We start from the raw sequence: 17,641 nt of genomic DNA on the forward strand, positions 1-17,641 counted from the left end.
CGCGCCGGCTCCAGCGAGCGGCGTCGGTGCCGCTGTGGGATCTGGGCCTGGGCCGGGATTTATTTGGTGGCTGAAGAAGTGGTGTCGCTTGCGCGCGCAATGAGTGTGTGAATTTTTTTGAAAAAGGTTAAAAAATAAAATTCAAAAAAGGGGTGCCGATTTGGAAAATTTTAAAAAATAGGTACCTCCCGCCCGATCAACGGGCGAGAGGCGTGGGGCCGGAGACCTCCCGCCCATCCAACGGGCGGGTGGTGCCAAATCTTTTCCTAGGCCCCTCCCGAGGGCCTCTTCGCGAATAAGAAAAGTTTCTTATTCGCGAACAGGCCCCTAAGGCATCCCGCCCGCCCAACGGGCGGGAGGTGCCCACATTCTTATTTTTTGTTTGAATTTATGTTTTACAAACTATTTAAAATTCATACTTTTTTCAAATATAAGATTTATTCGCCATACTCTTTTGTATACATAAAAAATTTTAGTTCATTTTACGAAGAAGATTACGGTATCTAAAACTCGTATGAAGATGGTTAAGTGATAACGTTTTGCAACGTAGAATCCAAATATTACGATAGTACGATACATCAAGCCATTAAAAATAAAATAGTATGATATAAAAAACAGTTTAAATAAATAGAGTCCACCGAATCAGGAGTATCTACTCCACCTGTCCCGGTCCTCGCACTCTCTTGGTCCTCCCCCCTAGTCCTAGGCCGTCGGCGTATGTGCCCCTCCGAGTACGTGAGTGCATCTGGAGCACGGTGAGGACGAGGCGGAGGAGGCGCCGGCGTGAACGGGTCATCCTGTGACTGTGGAGGTGGAGCGTCATACGTGTGGGAGAGGCCAATGATGTCTGGCCCGGCACCGCCGCCCTCCAACTCCGATAAACTAACGGAGCCACCGTCCCAGTCCGGCACACCGAACAGACTACCGTGTGCAGGAGCTCCCATCGACCATGCATGCTGAGTATAGCCCTGAGAATACGGAGCAGCTGGCGTCGAACCCGACGGGAGAGACGTTCCTGGAGCATAGGCGCCAAATGTCTAAGGCTCCATTCTTACAGGTGGAGGCCCCATTGCCGTCGAGTGCATGATTATAAAAACAAATGAAATTAGTCGTGTAAATCAAAGTTGATCGAAATGGCAATTATAAAGAACTTACAGCTTGAACTGGCGGCAGTAACGCTGGACGCTGCGTGCGGTGCTGCAGAGGTCGATGGGCCAGCTGTGTACACGTGGGCGGACGCATGAGATGAGCTGGAGGGCCCCATGTCGTCTCTGCTGCAACACGTCAGTGCACGTAACGCTCGCGTCAAGTTGTTATGAATCCGACGAAAGCTCTCTTTGTACTATGCCTCCGGTACACATACTCCATGGTCAAACAATGTGATCTGAGATGCAGCTTCGACCTCCGCGTAGTTGATCAGATCGATCTGCATAAGTAATGGGAAGCAGAGTAATATTGTTATCGATTTTTTAAAAAAATATTTAATAATTGAAGTTTCGAAAGACGTACCGCGCCACGCTGCGCCTGATCATGGTACAAGGGATACGTGTTCGAGATGGTCGGCGGGTGCTGATGCTCCGCGTCATCAATACGTGAAAGAGTGACGTACGGACGCGTGTGAGTGAGGTACCAGCGGAGGTATGCGTCGTAAGACGCCTTTGTGTGTGGCTGCGGCTCGTCCCACACATCGTCAGGTGCGTCTAGCCACCCTCCTACGTACTCCTGCAGCTTGACAACCCAGTTGACTTCGTTGGCATGATATCCCCTGCGCGAATATCTGTTGCAAACATTTGGAAGATAATATTATTTCATGATAACGGTTATATAATTAATAGAAAATGAGTTATCACAAACTTACTCGTGTACGCTGCGCGGCACGGCCTGGAATGCTCGGGGTAGGAGAGGGAAGTGTTGTCGTCGTCCGAACTGCCTCATCACTCGCTCGACGCAGTACGGCTCTACGACAATATCGAACACTAGGTTCGCCTTTGTGAGCCAGTACGCCTCGTCACGTGTGCACAGGGAGGACAACCCGTACGACGCACGTGTCTGGACAGCCGCAGCGGTGTACGGGTTCCAGATGACATCCTGTGGCCGCAACCGATCAAATTCGGATATGAACTACGGGTATGCTTTTCGGGCCTGCCGATGTGCCCAGCTCATCTGCAAAATTACCACTACAGGAAAATAGACTATTTTCGTCAGCCAGAAGCCGACGAAAATAGGATTATTTTCGTCAGCAGCCGACGAAAATAACGGTATTTTTGTCGGCCAATACGGCCGACGAAAATATGTTCATGTTTTCGTTGGCCTAAGTGGCCGACGAAAATACGTCAAGTATTTTCGTCGGCTTTAATGGCCGACGAAAATAATCGGATGCCTGCTAAAAAAAAGAGAAATCTTCTTCACTATAGCTCCAGCTTTGCACACTGCCAGTGACTTAATTTTTCATTTTGGCTATATAGAAGCAGAAGAGAGGTGAAGTAATTGCAAGTCTCAATGGTCAAGCAGATGGTCCCTGATCACATTTAGTGCATAAAGAAAACCAACTACTCCATGGAACACGAATTTCTACGGTAGAAATTCAGAGCTTGTATAACAGTAACATTTATGGTATGTATTTCTATACAAGTGATGCTCTGTTCCTAATTCATCAGGCGCTGGGGAAGTATTGAATTATGCAACAACATTTCTGCTTGGTGAGTTGATGCCATTTCAAGTTCTCATCAAAGCCATCTTCCACATTCACATATGTACAGGTGCATATAGCTTGAATGTTCAGTAAGTGGGATGAACGCTGAGACAGGGTTAGCAGCTCGCTCTTGCACTTTAGTAATAGTATCTATTTACAAATGAAGAAAGGGGAAGATATCACCTCATGACTTACCTTTTCAATTTTGAACTGAACAATTTCTACAGTTTCCGCTTTGAACCAATCTTTGCTGGAATCTGTAGAGCATCATAATGGCCAAAACCATGATACAAGACCTGGATTGGGTCCTCTTTCCCATACTGCTGGCCATATTCCGCAATTGCTATCAGACCACCTGCATCTTCATCGTGCATGTAAACAGTTATTGGCATCCTGTGCACAAAGTAGTAGTGTATCATGAGAATGCATTCTAGTGACCATTATCAGTTGCATGTAATGGCGGCACTATTTGACTATTCAACTAATGATGACACTGCACTGATAGACATTTTAGACAAGATCACAAGAGTTAGTAAGCTTAAATGTTAGGGATTGCTGCTAACAAATTTTGAAATGCATGTATCAAAATACATATACAGTTACTTACTGAAGAACATGGGAAGCCATGAACAATTCTGGCTCGCCACCCCACACATGTGGCTCCCTAATATGCGATACATATGTATCGAAATCCCCCTCAACAAACCTGCAAATTTTGTGTTTAGACATGAAAAACGATAGTATTATTTATCTTTTACTATAGAACACCTTGCACTTGCGCTATTTGTTCAAAAGATTGCCAAAAACAGGTTTACAGAAGTCTTTAACTTGTTCTTATCTTGGTTCACATGGGACTACATTTGTACAGAATTCAGAAAATAAATGAAAGCTACTAACCTACTAGTGCATATGCAAACAAATATTTCTTGCTTAAGAATTGTGTTTAGACATTTAGTACATAACATTTATATATAAACTAGAATTGTAGATAAGTTAGAACATTATCCAGGCTACACTAGCGAACTTTACTGCCATAAATTGTTCACCGCATATCTTCCATTTGATAACTGTCAAATACAGGATCATTTAGTACATACCGCGGGGCAGAGGGGCGCGGGGGCGGCGGCGGCGCGGGGGACGTGCGCCCGAGGCGGCGGTGGCCGCGGGGCCAAGCCGCGCGGGGCACCGCGCCCGAGGCGGCGGCGGTGCGGGGGCCGAGCCGCGCGGGGCCGTGGGGGGCCGCGCGCCCGAGGCGGCGGCCGCGGGGGCCGCGCGGGCGGGAGGCGGCGGTGGCCGCGGGGCCGAGCCGCGTGGGGCTGCGCGCCCGAGGCGGCGGCGAGGGCGGGGGGGTGTAACATCCCAGTTTTCATCACTATTGAAAGAAATGCAAGACAACCCTCTAGAATCTGCTCCACTAAGTAAGAGCGAGATATTTTCAAGGCAACCCTCTAGGTCCTTCTTCACTAAGTAAGAGTGAGACCATGGCTCCCCTTGACCTATAAATAGAGCCCCCCCTTGCCATGGCATCCACCCATGAGCAAGGTAGATGAGTTGTGGTAGGGCTAGCAGGGTGAGTGCTGGACTAGCCACTTAAAGATGTATGTTCCTTCATGACTTTGTCGCTCCAATAAGGTAAGTGTTTTTATAAGTGTTAGTCTCCTGGTTAAACTTAAGTACTTAGTATATAAGTTGTGATTCATCTGTTGGTAGGCTCTACCTCCCGGAAGCTAAAGGCGGCTCTGCCATCAAAAGGACCCGATACACTAAGTAACTAGAAGCCGACCGACTCTGAATTGAGTTGGTGTGTCATAGGGGTAGGTCCTCAACTTAGTGGGTATTAGAGCCACCTCAATTTCCAACAACCACTAAAATAAAACTTATGTTGCAATTAAATAGGTAACGTAAAATAATACTGACGTTATATGAGGTATTACGTAACTACTAGGCAGACTATTTTATACTCTTACCTTGCGTTAGTACATTCGTTCCTTTCAGTAACCAGCATACGCATGCTTGCACCTACGACAAAAATCATCTCGCCCCTTTCTATAGAAGCCTCTCGGGTCACCGCACCACGCCATAATTCCCAGATAATCATGAAAGCGCCTACCTTCTTCGCCATAACTTCATCATTCCCTGTAAGCATATTGCCATCACCTAGTTACGCAAGCCCCAGAGCTGAGTGAAGAAATGAGGAAGTTAAACCTAAGGGTTATACGCCACTCTTGCAACCACAATCTTAGTGTTCATCCCATCCTGGATGACCAGATTAAGGAAGCTCAGATGGAGGATGAAAGATTGGTATGGATTAAAGATCGCAACAGTGAAGGCAAAGCCCCAGATTTCAGGATAGATAAGGATGGAGTCTTGTGGTTCAAGAAAAGATTATGTGTGCCTAAGCAAGGTCATTTTCGCAGGACCATCTTGGATGAAGCCCATAACTCCACTTATTCCATTCACCCCGGCACTACGAAAATGTACCTGGACCTTAAGGAGAAGTATTGGTGGAATGGTATGAAGGGGATATTGCCCGATTCGTAGCTCATTGTGATGTGTGCAAAAGGGTTAAGGCAGAGCACCAGAAACCCAGTGGATTACTCCAACCGCTACCAATTCCAGTATGGAAGTGGGATGAAGTTAGTATGGATTTTATCACCGGTCTACCAAGAACCCAGAGCGGCCATGACTCGGTTTGGGTAATTGTCGATCGACTTACTAAGGTGGCACACTTCATCCCAGTACGTACCAGTTATGGAGGGGATAAATTAGCCAAATTATATATTGAGCGTATTGTGAAGTTGCATGGAGTACCTAAGAGGATTGTGTCAGATAGAGGCACCCAGTTCACTTCGAGATTCTGGGGCAGGTTACATGAAGCACTTGGTACAAAGTTGGACTTCAGTTCAGCCTATCATCCCCAGACTGATGGCCAGACCGAAAGAATTAATCAGATCCTTGAAGACATGCTAAGAGCTTGTGTTCTTACTTATGGTAAAAATTGGGAAGACAGTTTGCCATATGCGGAGTTCTCTTACAACAACAGCTACCAATCCAGTTTGAAGATGTCGCCGTTTGAAGCCCTCTACGGGAGGAAGTGCCGCACACCGCTCATGTGGACTGAAGTCGGTGACCGCATTATTGAGGGCCCGGATTTTATTAAGGAAGCAGAAGAAAAGATAGCGGAAATCAGAGAGAATATAAAGGCAGCTCAGTCCCGCCAGAAAAGTTACGCTGATAAAATAAGGCGTACTCTCAGCTTCGAAGTTGGGGACTATGTGTACCTTAAAGTTTCACCAATCCGCGGCACACGCAGATTCCAGGTACAGGGAAAGTTGGCCCCACGTTACATTGGACCTTTCCCAATTATCAAGAAAGTGGGAGCAGTAGCCTATAAGCTTCAGTTGCCAGCAGAGATGTCAGATGTACACGATGTATTCCACGTGTCCCAACTCAGAAAGTGTCTGCGAGTACCAGAAGAACAGGTGGCCCCAGAAACAATCGACCTGCAGGATGATCTCAGATATCAAGAAGTACCAGTAAAAATTCTAGATATTGTGACGCGGAGAACCCGCAACTCAGCAGTCAAAATTTGTCGAGTCCAGTGGAGTGGGCATTCTGAAGCAGAAGCAACTTGGGAGAGAGAAGATGCGCTCCGAGCCGAGTTCCCCAGTCTCTTTAGTGGTGAAGCTGAATCTCGAGGACGAGATTCAACCTAAGTGGGGTAGGTTTGTAACATCCCAGTTTTCATTACTATTGAAAGAAATGCAAAGTAAGGGTGTTTGCGTAATTTTATAAAAGTACAAGGCCTTTTATGCAAATATTTGATTTACAAAAGTAACTTTTAAATTTACTCAGGACTAAAGTGTAAAAATACGAGTCATGATGACATGTCTATCCAATCATTATGACTAGTCTATCCCGTCATAATGACATGTCTATCCAACCATTATGACAAGCCTATCCCGTCATAATGACATGTCTATCCAACCATTATGACAAGTCTATCCCGTCATCATGACGTGTCATAAATGCTTGCATTTAGGTCCTGAATTTTATAAAGTTTTACCCTTTAGGACAAAAGCAATTCAAATCCGACTTTTATTCAAAAATTCATGTGTAAAAACATAAGTTTTGAGTTTTTGAATTTGAGCCCTAAAGCAATGTTGTAGAGTTTGAAAAACTCTTCAACTTTCGTTTTAGGCATTTCTTCATTTGAGTTTTGGATTGATGGAAAATTTTGCCTTACAGATGAGTCCCTGCAGTTTTCTAAAATTGCGCATAAGTCCTTGAGGAATTCCATTTCCCTTTCCCCTCTGTTTTCCTTCTCCGGTGCTTTCTTTATCTTCACTGGCAGCACCATCCCCCTTGATCTATAAATAGGACCCCCCTTTTGCCATTCACCCATGAGCAAGGTAGATAAGTTGCTAGCCACTTAAAGGTGTGCGTTCCTTCGTGGCTTTGTCGCTCCAATAAGGTAAGTGTTAGTCTCCTGGTTAAACTTGAGTACGTAGTATATAGGTTGTGATTCATCTGTTGGTAGGCTCCACCTCGCCATAAATCAGGGTCGTCGCACACAGCGCCGGCCGAGATATTTTTCCGCCGCGCGAACCACCTCACCTCATTTAAAAAGGAAGCCGACGCACCTCCCTGCCATCCCCCACCCGTGCTCGCTTTCGCTCGCGCACGCGCGACACACCGGCCCCACGACGGGACCGCGCACTGCCGCCGGCACCGCGCCGTGCCGCCCACCTCCGCGTCCCCACCTTGCCCACGCCGCTGCAGCGTCCTCGCCGGCTTTGCCGCCTCGACGCTCGCGTCTCCAGTGCTGCCACTGTTGGAGCTGACGGCGAGCTGCCGCAGCCCACGCCGTCGCCCGTCCCTGTGCGACGCCGCTGCTGCTCTCCCCGCCTATAAAAGGAGCGAGGCCGTGATGAACTCCGTCATCAGCCAAAGCACACCGAGCCGCCTCACTTCGCTAGCTAAACCACTTCTCACGAGCCCAGTTCACTCACGAGACGAAGCTCCAACAGTTGATCCTCTCCTCAAATCATGTACTATCTATTTCCCCTATTTTCATCTCCATTTGAACTTATTTTATAGCTTGCTTGTGTTGTTTGCCGGTTGTGCCGTTTCCGCCCGTAGATCACGGAGTGACCGAGGAGGAGCCGGCCAAGGAGTACGAAGGTCAGTACAGCGGGCCGGAGCCAGAAGACCCGTACCACGAGCAGGAAGCTGCCGCCGCCGACGCGTACATAAGCGAAGGCAAGTTTCATTGACCCCTACGTGAGCGGTTGCATCCATGTGAGGACGTCTAGTTGTAGCTCTGGTTTAGGATCGATTACATATACCGATGCTTGAGTGATTGAGTGTGCTCATACATGCATGTGAGTAGTTATGCATATCCAGAGTTGAGACTAGGATATGAAGGGATTTGGTTGAGGCTAGGGCAGCTGGGTATGCTGGAGCCGGCGCTACCGTGGTGGTAGACTGGCAGGTGAGTGCTACCGTGGAGGTAGGCTCGAGTTGACATGTTGAGGAATGGTTGCTGCCCTGGTGAACCATAAGGACCGAGTTGTTTTGACATCTCACCTAGCTTACTTTAGTACGACCACAGGTTCCGTTATGGGCCGGACTTAGCCTAATCCCACTGGTTAGCCTGGCGGTCGCAGGGATGGTTCACGGGTATAGACCATTGGGGTCAGGACCCGAGGGTTGTGCGGCCGGGCTGGGGCGTGACCACGGCTGGGTGTCGGCTATGTCGGTTGTCCGTTCGGGCAGTCGAGCTTGTGGGTACAGTGTACGACCTCTGCAGAGTGTAGAATCCATTCGAATGGTCCGTGTCCACGGAATGGACAGGCTAAGGTGTGGTCCTGACAACTAGTGAGCTACCTACTGTGGGTTGTGTCGGGAAGAGTTGTATACCATAAGAAGCATTACTAATGCATTGTGCTTAATGTGTGTCGTGCATGTCATTCCCCTCCCGTAGGGTGAGGTGGAACTTGCTGAGTACTTTTGTACTCACCCGTTTATGACTTGTTGCAGAGGATCCTAATTTTGTGCCTGAGGAAGGCGAGTAGTTCGTGCCCTATACCCAAGTCTGGAGTGGTGCCGTCGCAGTAGAAGCCACCATGTCAGATGAAGAGTTTACCCTCGCGTTTATCACCGCTATTGTTGTATTCCTAGTTTATGTTATTATTGTAATCGAACGTATTAAATAAAGCTATGTATGACTGTGGCACCACTTGTGTAATGTATTTTCGCCAGAGACTGCTTTCTGGTGTTTAAATACATGTTTAGCTCCGGTTGTTTAGACCGGGGCGTTTCACCCGTCCCTGTGCGACGCCGCTGCTGCTCCCCTCACCTATAAAAGGAGCAAGGCCATGACGAACCCCATCATCAGCCCAAGCACACCGAGCCGCTTCACTCCGCTAGCTGAACCACTTGTCACGAGCCCAGCTCACTCACGAGACGAAGCTCCAACAGTTGACCCTCTTCCTCGAGCTATTCCGTGCCAAGGTGAGATGGCAAGCAGCTCCCCGACCATTAACTCCGCAATACTAATAAAGGCCCAAAACACTCACCAGATCGTGAGCACCTAATCCAAAGCATTCTATTTAAATGCCAACCAATACTGTAAATCCAATACCTCCTTCATATCAACTCCTTTTCACATTACTCTTTTTTCTAAACTCTCCTCAAATCATATACTATCTATTCCTCCTATTTTCATCTCCATTTGAGCTTATTTTATAGCCTGCTTGTGTTTGTTTGCCGGTTGTGCCGTTTCCGCCGTAGATCACGGAGTGACCGAGGAGGAGCCTGCCAAGGAGTACGAAGGCCAGTACAGCGGGCTGGAGCCAGAAGACCCATACCGCGAGCAGGAAGCCACCACCGCCGACGCGTACGTAAGCGAAGGCAAGTTTTATCAACCCCTACGTGAGCGGTTGCATCCATGTGAGGACGTCTAGTGTAGCACTAGTTTAGGATCAATTACATATACCGGTGCTTGAGTGATTGAGTGTGCTCATACATGCATATGAGTAGTTATGCATATCCAGAGTTGAGACTTGGATATGAAGGGATTTGGCTGAGCCTAGGGCAGCTGGGTATGCTGGAGCCGGCGCTACCGTGGTGGTAGACTGGCAGGTGAGTGCTACCGTGGAGGTAGGTTCGAGTTAACATGTTGAGGGATGGTTGCTGCCCTGGTGAACCATAAGGACCGAGTTGTTTTGACATCTCACCTAGCTTACTTTAGTACGACCACAGGTTCCGTTATGGGCCGGACTTAGCCTAATCCCACTGGTTAGCCAGATGGTCGCAGGGATGGTTCACGGGTATAGACCATTGGGGTCAGGGCCCGAGGGTTTGTGCGGCCGGGCTAGGGCGTGACCACGGCTGGGTGTCGGCTATGTCGGTTGTCCGTTCGGGCAGTCGAGCTTGTGGGTACAGTGTACGACCTCTACAGAGTGTAGAATCCATTCGAATGGTCCGTGTCCACGGAATGGACAGGCTACGGTGTGGTCCTGACAACTAGTGAGCTATCTACTGTGGGTTGTGTCGGGAAGAGTTGCATACCATGAGTTGCATTGCTAATGCATTGTGTTTAATGTGCGTCATGCATATCATTCCTCTCCCGTAGGGTGAGGTGGAACTTGCTGAGTACTCTTGTACTCAACCCTTGTTAATTTTTCTCCAGAGGATCCTAACTTTGTGCCAGAAGACTGTGAGTAGATCGTGTCCGCACCCAAGCTGATCGAGTGGAGCCGTGATGGATGAAGAGCTAGTCCTACATGCCGTCATGCTAGTCGTTATCCTATGGTTGTGCTGTGTAGCCCTGTGTTGTCGCATTACCCCTCGTGTACTTGTTGAATAAAGCTCTGTATGACTCTGGACTCCACTTGATGTAACATGTATTATGCCGGAGACCTTATTCGGTAATTAATATATGGTTTAGCCTTGATCTTCGGGTCGGGGCGCTTCAGGGGGGGTGGGGGCGGGGGGCTCGGGCGCGGGTGAGAGAAGACCGTGCGTGTGGGGGCGTAGAACGAGATCCGATCGGGCTATTAGGGTACCTCTAATTTTGTCGGCCAGCACAGGCCGACGAAATTAGACTTATTTTCGTCGGCTTAGGGCAAGCCGACGAAAGTGGTCCATTTGTTTCGTCGGCCAGATCTTAGCTGATGAAAATATGAGCACTTTTTCGTCGGTCTGAATGGGCCGACGAAATAAGTTCTAATTTCGTCGGCCTGTGCTGGCCGACGAAATAAACAGTCTATTTTCGTCGGCTTGATTGTGGCCGACGAAATTACATCTGGCCGACGAAATTGAGCTGCTTTGGTGTAGTGTACACAACTGCGCCGGTAAAATGTACAACAGTAAATTAAAGAGCTTACTCGTCGATCGGTCCAAAGCGAACCCATCGTGGGGCTGTCCTTGTCTGATACAAACTCAACGCGGCAAATATTACACATGAGGTGAAAGTGGGCACCTCCCGCCCGTTGGTCGGGCGGGATGCCCCGCGGCCGCGTCAGGGGCCTCTTCGCGAATAAGAGTTTTCTTATTCGTGAAGAGGCCCTCGGGAGGGGCCTAAAAAAAGATTTGGCACCTCCCGCCCGTTGGATGGGCGGGAGGCTTCCAGCCCCACTCCTCCCGCCCGTTGGTCGGGCGGGAGGTACCCATTTTTCGAAATTTTCCAAATCGGCACCTTTTTTGAATTTAATTTTTAACCCTTTTTTAAAATAATTCTGAGTGTGTTGCGGACTTTGGGCCTAGTGTGTCCTGTTGGGCCCTAGGATTAGGCTGGGGAGCTTAGGGCCGTGACGGTGCTCTGGGCCAGGCGTTTTGTTGACAGGTGCGCGTGCACTCTCACTAACTACCGGGGGGGCCCGGCCGCCGTCCTCGCGAACGTCCACTGGGCCGACTGGCAGTCACAACTCACAAAGCATGCGAGCCTAGGCCTAGTGTGTTCTGCTGGGCCCTAGTATTCGGCGGAGGGAGCTTAGGGCCGTGACGTTGTTCTGGCCCAGCCGTTCTGTTGATAGGTGCACGGGGCCCCCGCCGTCCACGCAAGCCTGCACTGGGCCGACTGGCAACGACAAGCCCCTGCGGCGGGCGTCGCCCTCGCCTCCGCCGGCCCGGCCTCCGGCGCCGCTGCAGCTCAACTGCTCAACCCGAGGCGGTCGTGGTCGGGGACGTCCTTCCACGCTCGACAGCTCGACGCTAGCCTGTTCCGCTGGATGCCCTACAAGTGTTCGACGAAATGCTGCAGCAGTGACAGAGGATGGAAATCACGAACAGGGGACGGCGAACGCGGGCTCCGCCATGCAGGCATGCAGCACTGGTTGACGAGACGAGATATCATACTCCTAATGTTGGCTTTGAGCTGACGGATCTATCAATTACCATAGAGATTATTATGGCTGTTTCATTCATATTTCACATGTCTTTAGATTTTGGACTTCCGCCAAACAGGGATACCAATCTCCTAGTTCGCCATGTAGATTATTAAATGGACTATATACTATGTCCCTACCCCAGTTAAAAAAGTGACCTTTCTTCCCTTGTGCCTAATCTTGGCATGAAATATTTCTCAATGGACATTTTATTATTTCTCGATTGCCAACCAGGAAAAGCAAGTGCTGCAAAACTAAACAGCTTTCAAGAATGTTTACCACCGACTGATATATGATAAGGTCAGCGAGGTTCTCTCTATCTTTCTTAGTGAGGCTGTCTCTGTTTTTCTTTTCGAACATGTAGTGAAAAGATCTTAAACAAAGTAGTGGCTATATAGGTGGTTTTACTATCATGGGAACTATATTTTTTCTTTATTTGCCCCAGCTGTACCTCTGAGAAAAAAAAATCGTATAGAGACCAAGCAAGGATTTTCTATGTTCTTGCAAAACAATCATACAATGAATCAAACTAATATGATAAAATGTACATTCTCGCATGCAACTTGATAAAAATAATAGTCCATTTGTTATTTTGAGGCCAAAATGGAACATATGGAAGAACATGGCCAGTCTATTGCAAGCTTGTACTTGTGTTGACAAGGAAACTATTATCAATTGAACTCTTATATTTATGTAAGCGCGTTCGCATCACATACTGGGATTTTTTGAATAGCTGTACCTTTTTAGAATAGCATTATTTTTCTATCAATTATTAACAACACAGGTGCTAAGGCTTTGACTGTAAAAAGTAGGAGCCAAAGTCTCCCGTTGTGAATAATAGCTATATTTCCTGGACATAAGAAAACAATTTTGAAGACAGGACCATTACATAACCCAGTGACACAGCACCTGCTTCCCTAGTTAAAATCATAGATGATTCTGATTTGTCAATTTTCTGCTACGAATTTTTGGGATTGGAACCAATGACTTATGGAGTTACGAGCCTAAGAACAAGCACATTTCCAATTGTGACTGCCTTATGAAGAAGATTTTTTATTGTACCAACTCATATTCGGATAAACAAATAGAATAAAATATTTACCCAAAAGAGAGAGATGCAACATCCTTTCGAAAAACATTGCAGCCAAACACATTGGACCTTCGGCCCAGAATTCAAATTGGGTTGCAAATATATATGATCCCTGTTAATGGCATAGGGAAACCTTTGTAGAACTCGATTACTCCAGAGCAACTATGCATATGAAGTTACTCTCAACTTCTTGGAGCAACATCCTATAGTGAATTTTGAAGAAATTAATTAAAATTGCAGCCAAGCACATTTGATCTTTTTGTCCCAGAAGTAAAATTGGGTTGCAAACAGTGGCGGAGGATCAGCATGGCAAGGTATGGCCGTTGCCTTACCTTGTTTTTTTGATAAATACACTACATATTTATCTATTTACCTTATTTTCTTATACTTTCATGGATAATATGTGCTCAAATATGTTGCTCGCCATACCTCAAATTTAATTCATCCTCCGCTAGTGGTTGCAAATATGAACCCTGTTAATGGCATGAAACATTTTTACCTTTGGTTTTGCAGCAGCATGTGTAGAACTCAATTTCTCCAGAGCAACTATGCATACATATGAAGTTACCTTCTCAACTTCATGGAGCAACCTGGAATTTTCTGGTGTGTGACAACTTAGTATGCTGCTTATCATCAGCTTCATAGATTCACACAAACACAGCCTCCATCAACTTGTAATTTGGCATCATAATCCGTTGGCAAATATATTGTTCATTCATGTGATCATGCTTTGACCCAGAACTCAGCAAGAATGTTCCTTCCAAGCAATGTGCTCCATATCCAGTCTATAACAGCTAGAACAATGCATCCCCATCAAATTATTGAAGAGGATGATTCTCACCATTGCCTTCCTCTAGTCTACTCGTACAGGTGACCAACCATGTGACGCCGTCAGGTCAAATACTAGTTCTTACACACATCATTTTAAAGATATACCCAGAGTCTAACCAAGCAATAATGCAACAAACATTTTTTTTTTTGAAATTAGTGTGAGCATGTCTGGTACGATGGTGCAATGTATGGTACTCTGATCCGTAGTCGTACCCACATCCACCAACTGATTGCCCAAATTGTCACCAGTGCTTACTCTTTCTGAATATACATCTTACGTATGGAACGGTATAATTTCTGCAAAATTCCAGTGTTCCATCAGCATTTCATCAAAAGTATGCGGAGCTTGCAAATTAAAAGGAAGGAATTACCAATTAATCAAACATATCATATGATTTTTCTAGTTGGTTCCTACAAATTTAGTACTCCCTCCATCCCTAAGGATTCTGAATCCGTTTTAAACTATCCTAAGTTCGATCAAGAAAACAACGATAATATTTACAATATTAAAGAAACATCATTACATTCATTATAAAAATATGTAGTGATTGTTTATTTATTTAATGCGATATGTTAATACTCTTTTTGATAAATTTGGTCAAATATGTAGAGAGAGAGAGGGCACGTGTTTATTTTTTCGAACAATGACAATGTTCTTACCAAAACAGTGTCCAAGCTCCATTTAGAAATTAGAACGCTGGGATTTCTCAGCTACTGGTAGTGTACACGCGACTCTGGGATTTCTCAGCTGCTGGTAGTGTGCACGCAAGAATGGGGGCTCTGCGGCTCTGCGTCGACGAGACACGATCAGGATTTCGGGGGGGGGGCTTCATCAGAATTAGAAAAGCTTGACCTGGCCCTCCACCGTCCACCACCACGGCACCACCTCTGTACCATTTGGCCATTGCCCTCTCTCCTCCGGTACGGTCCTCCCATGCCCGACCATTTGGCGTCACCTCCTTCGTCTCCCCTACCTTACTGCCTGACACGTTCTTGGCGCGTTGTTCGGTCCTCTTTCTCCCCACCGTTCAGTAATCTCGTTGTCCTGGCTTCTTGTTTCTGCGAGCTCTCATCTCCGCCGGAAGCTCGAGCGGCCAAGAACGCGTCCGGAGTGGCGTTGAGCTGGCTACCGTCGTGGATTTGATCTTCCCGCGCCGCGTCGAGCTCGGCGCCGGCGCCGGGGACGGCGGCGACGCCAGGTGGTGGGTCTGCGCCGGCGGCCAGCAGGGGATGACGAATGCGCGGCAGTGGTGGCGGCGCGCGGCGGCGGCCGTCAAGGATAGGAGGAGCCTGTACCTGACGCGCGTGGCGGCGCTGCGGCCGCCGGGCTCCGGGCTGGCCGCGGCGCTGCGGAGCCCCGAGATGGAGGCGGCCGTGATCCGCGCCACCAGCCACGACGAGCGGTCCGTGGACTACGGGAGCGCGTCGCGCGTGTTCGCGCTGGCGCGCGCGTCGCCGCCGGCGCTGCAGCCGCTCATGTGGGCGCTCGCGCGCCGGGCGGGGCGGACACGGTGCTGGGCCGTGGCGCTCAAGGCGCTCATGCTCGCGCACGGCCTGCTGCTGCGCTCCGACCTCGCGCCCCGCGCGGCGCGCCTCGGCCGCGTCCCCTTCGACCTCGCCGACTTCCGCGACCGCTCGTCGCCGCCGTCCAAGTCGTCGGGGTTCTCCGCGTTCGTGCGCGCCTACTTCCGCTTCCTCGACACCCGCTCCCTCTTCACCGCCCAGGAGCTCGACGCCGCCAGCGGCGAAGCCGACGACGAGGACGCGCGGCTCGACCGCCTGACCAAGCAGCAGCACCTGCTGGACCTGCTCATGCAAATCCGGCCGTACGGGGACGGCATGGAGCAGGGCCTCATCCTGGAGGCCATGGACTGCGTCGTCATCGAGATCTTCGAGGTCTACAGCCAGATATGCACCGGCATTGCTCGGTTCCTCGTCGCCGTCCTCGGCTCGGCCCCGACGACGCCGCGGCGGCGGCCGGGGGAGACGCTGGCGGCAGCGAGGCGGCGGAGGGGAGTGCAGGGGATGCGGGTGCTGAGGAAAGCCGCGGAGCAGAGCGCGCAGCTGTCGTCCTACTTCGAGCTGTGCCGGGGCCTCGGCGTGCTCAACGCCGCCGAGTTCCCGGCCGTGGAGCGCGTCCCGGACGGCGACATCAGGGAGCTCGAGAAGATCATCATGAGCCACGTCGTCGAGGAAGGCAGCAGGGTGCCGGAGACGGAATCGAAGGCGTTGGTCGCCGTGGAGGAAACCGGCCTGGCGTCGAGGACGGTGGTGACGAAAGAGTGGGTGGTGTTCGATGACGACGACGATGCCGCTGCCGCCGCCGCCAGGCAGGGGCATTTCGGCGGCTACGTGAACCCGTTCGTGGCCGCGCCGTGGGACGCCGTGGCGGGTTGCAGAGACTTGTTGGTTTAGAGATGGTAAGTGCCACGGCCATCTGATCCATCGGATTAGCCTAAATAATTTCTCAAGATTTGTCGTTTAGCAATTTGACCTACTTTGGATTAGAGCAGAGAGTGAATCTTTGTAAATATAGATGTATGTCGTCCTGGGACTTGGGGAATGAATGTGAAATTCTGGATTCACTCCCTAAGCTCCAAAACAGTAGGTTTCTCGTGGATTCTTTTTTTTTCCGAGAGGTTTGTTGCATACTTTGCTCAAATTTTGTTTCACTAGACTGTTGGTCAAGTCAAATGTACTCATTCCAAAGTGGTATCATCATGTTCATCTTTTATGGGATGTTTGGTTCCAGGTACTTCCTTATCACATCAACCATCAAATCTTCGGATGCTAATTAGGATGACTAAATATGAGATAATTATAAAACTAATTACATAGATGGAAGCTAATTCGCGAGACGAATCTATTAAGCCTAATTAATCCATCATTAGCATATATTTACTGTAGCACCATATTGGCAAATCATCAACTAATTATACGTAATAGATTCGTCTTGCAAATTAATCTCCATTTGTACAATTAGTTTTGTAATTAGACTATATTTAATACTCCTAAATAGTAACAACACGTTTGATGTTAGTTTAGTTCCTGGAAACAAAAACGCCCTTAGTAACGGTGGGTGCATTCAATCTAGCACGGCAATACCATTTCTAGCTATAATATTCTCATTAGTTACTACATCGTGGTCCACTGGAGAAAAAAAAATTAGGCATTAGAATAAGGGAGGAGGGTGCAAAGGTGATTACATCTTCGTTTTGGTGCTATAGTGAACTATAATTTTTTCTAAAAAACATAACGAACTATAATTTGAAACAAAGAGAATATATATGTAAGACATCTTAAGCTACAATCCGTAGGACACTCATAAATAGTATCACTTGTTTTAATTTGACTTGTAAGCGGTGTGAATAATCTTGCAAACACCTGAACATATATCAGTTGCAACTTCTAACCGGTGTAACTTGTAAGCATAAAGACTCTTATGAGTTGTTTACGCAACATGTAATCACATAGGATTAACTTGTAAGTACAATTCAATATTTCGTGATGCATTACTCACTGTTTTCGTAGGATGACCTAGGCCTTGTTTAGATGCACCCCAAATTGCAAATGTTATAAACCGGAGTACTGTAGCGCTTTCGTTTGTATTTGACAAATCTTATCTAATCATGGACT

General features: G+C 48.2%; 1 protein-coding gene and 1 long non-coding RNA gene across 2 annotated transcripts; one reads left to right on the plus strand and one right to left on the minus strand.

Moving 5' to 3' along the window:
- Nucleotides 1-2,869: 2,869 nt before the first annotated feature.
- On the minus strand, nucleotides 2,870-3,849 carry LOC112898423. The gene is made up of 3 exons (XR_003229824.1): nucleotides 3,790-3,849; nucleotides 3,300-3,398; nucleotides 2,870-3,085 (listed from the first exon to the last, which is right to left on the minus strand). It is a non-coding gene; the product is annotated as an uncharacterized LOC112898423 (long non-coding RNA).
- Nucleotides 3,850-14,735: 10,886 nt separating this feature from the next.
- LOC112897479 (putative clathrin assembly protein At1g25240) lies at nucleotides 14,736-16,667 on the plus strand. The gene has a single exon (XM_025965779.1). The coding sequence runs from the start codon at nucleotides 15,236-15,238 to the stop codon at nucleotides 16,418-16,420; it is 1,185 nt and encodes a 394-aa protein (XP_025821564.1). The 5' UTR covers nucleotides 14,736-15,235; the 3' UTR covers nucleotides 16,421-16,667.
- Nucleotides 16,668-17,641: the final 974 nt, after the last annotated feature.

The sequence above is a fragment of the Panicum hallii genome, chromosome 6, assembly GCF_002211085.1.
Source record: "Panicum hallii strain FIL2 chromosome 6, PHallii_v3.1, whole genome shotgun sequence".
NCBI lineage: Eukaryota > Viridiplantae > Streptophyta > Magnoliopsida > Poales > Poaceae > Panicum > Panicum hallii.

Bases quoted from the DNA above. Each gene is read 5' to 3' on its own strand.
- LOC112897479 (XM_025965779.1), top strand. From the start codon at position 15,236: ATGACGAATGCGCGGCAGTGGTGGCGGCGCGCGGCGGCGGCCGTCAAG.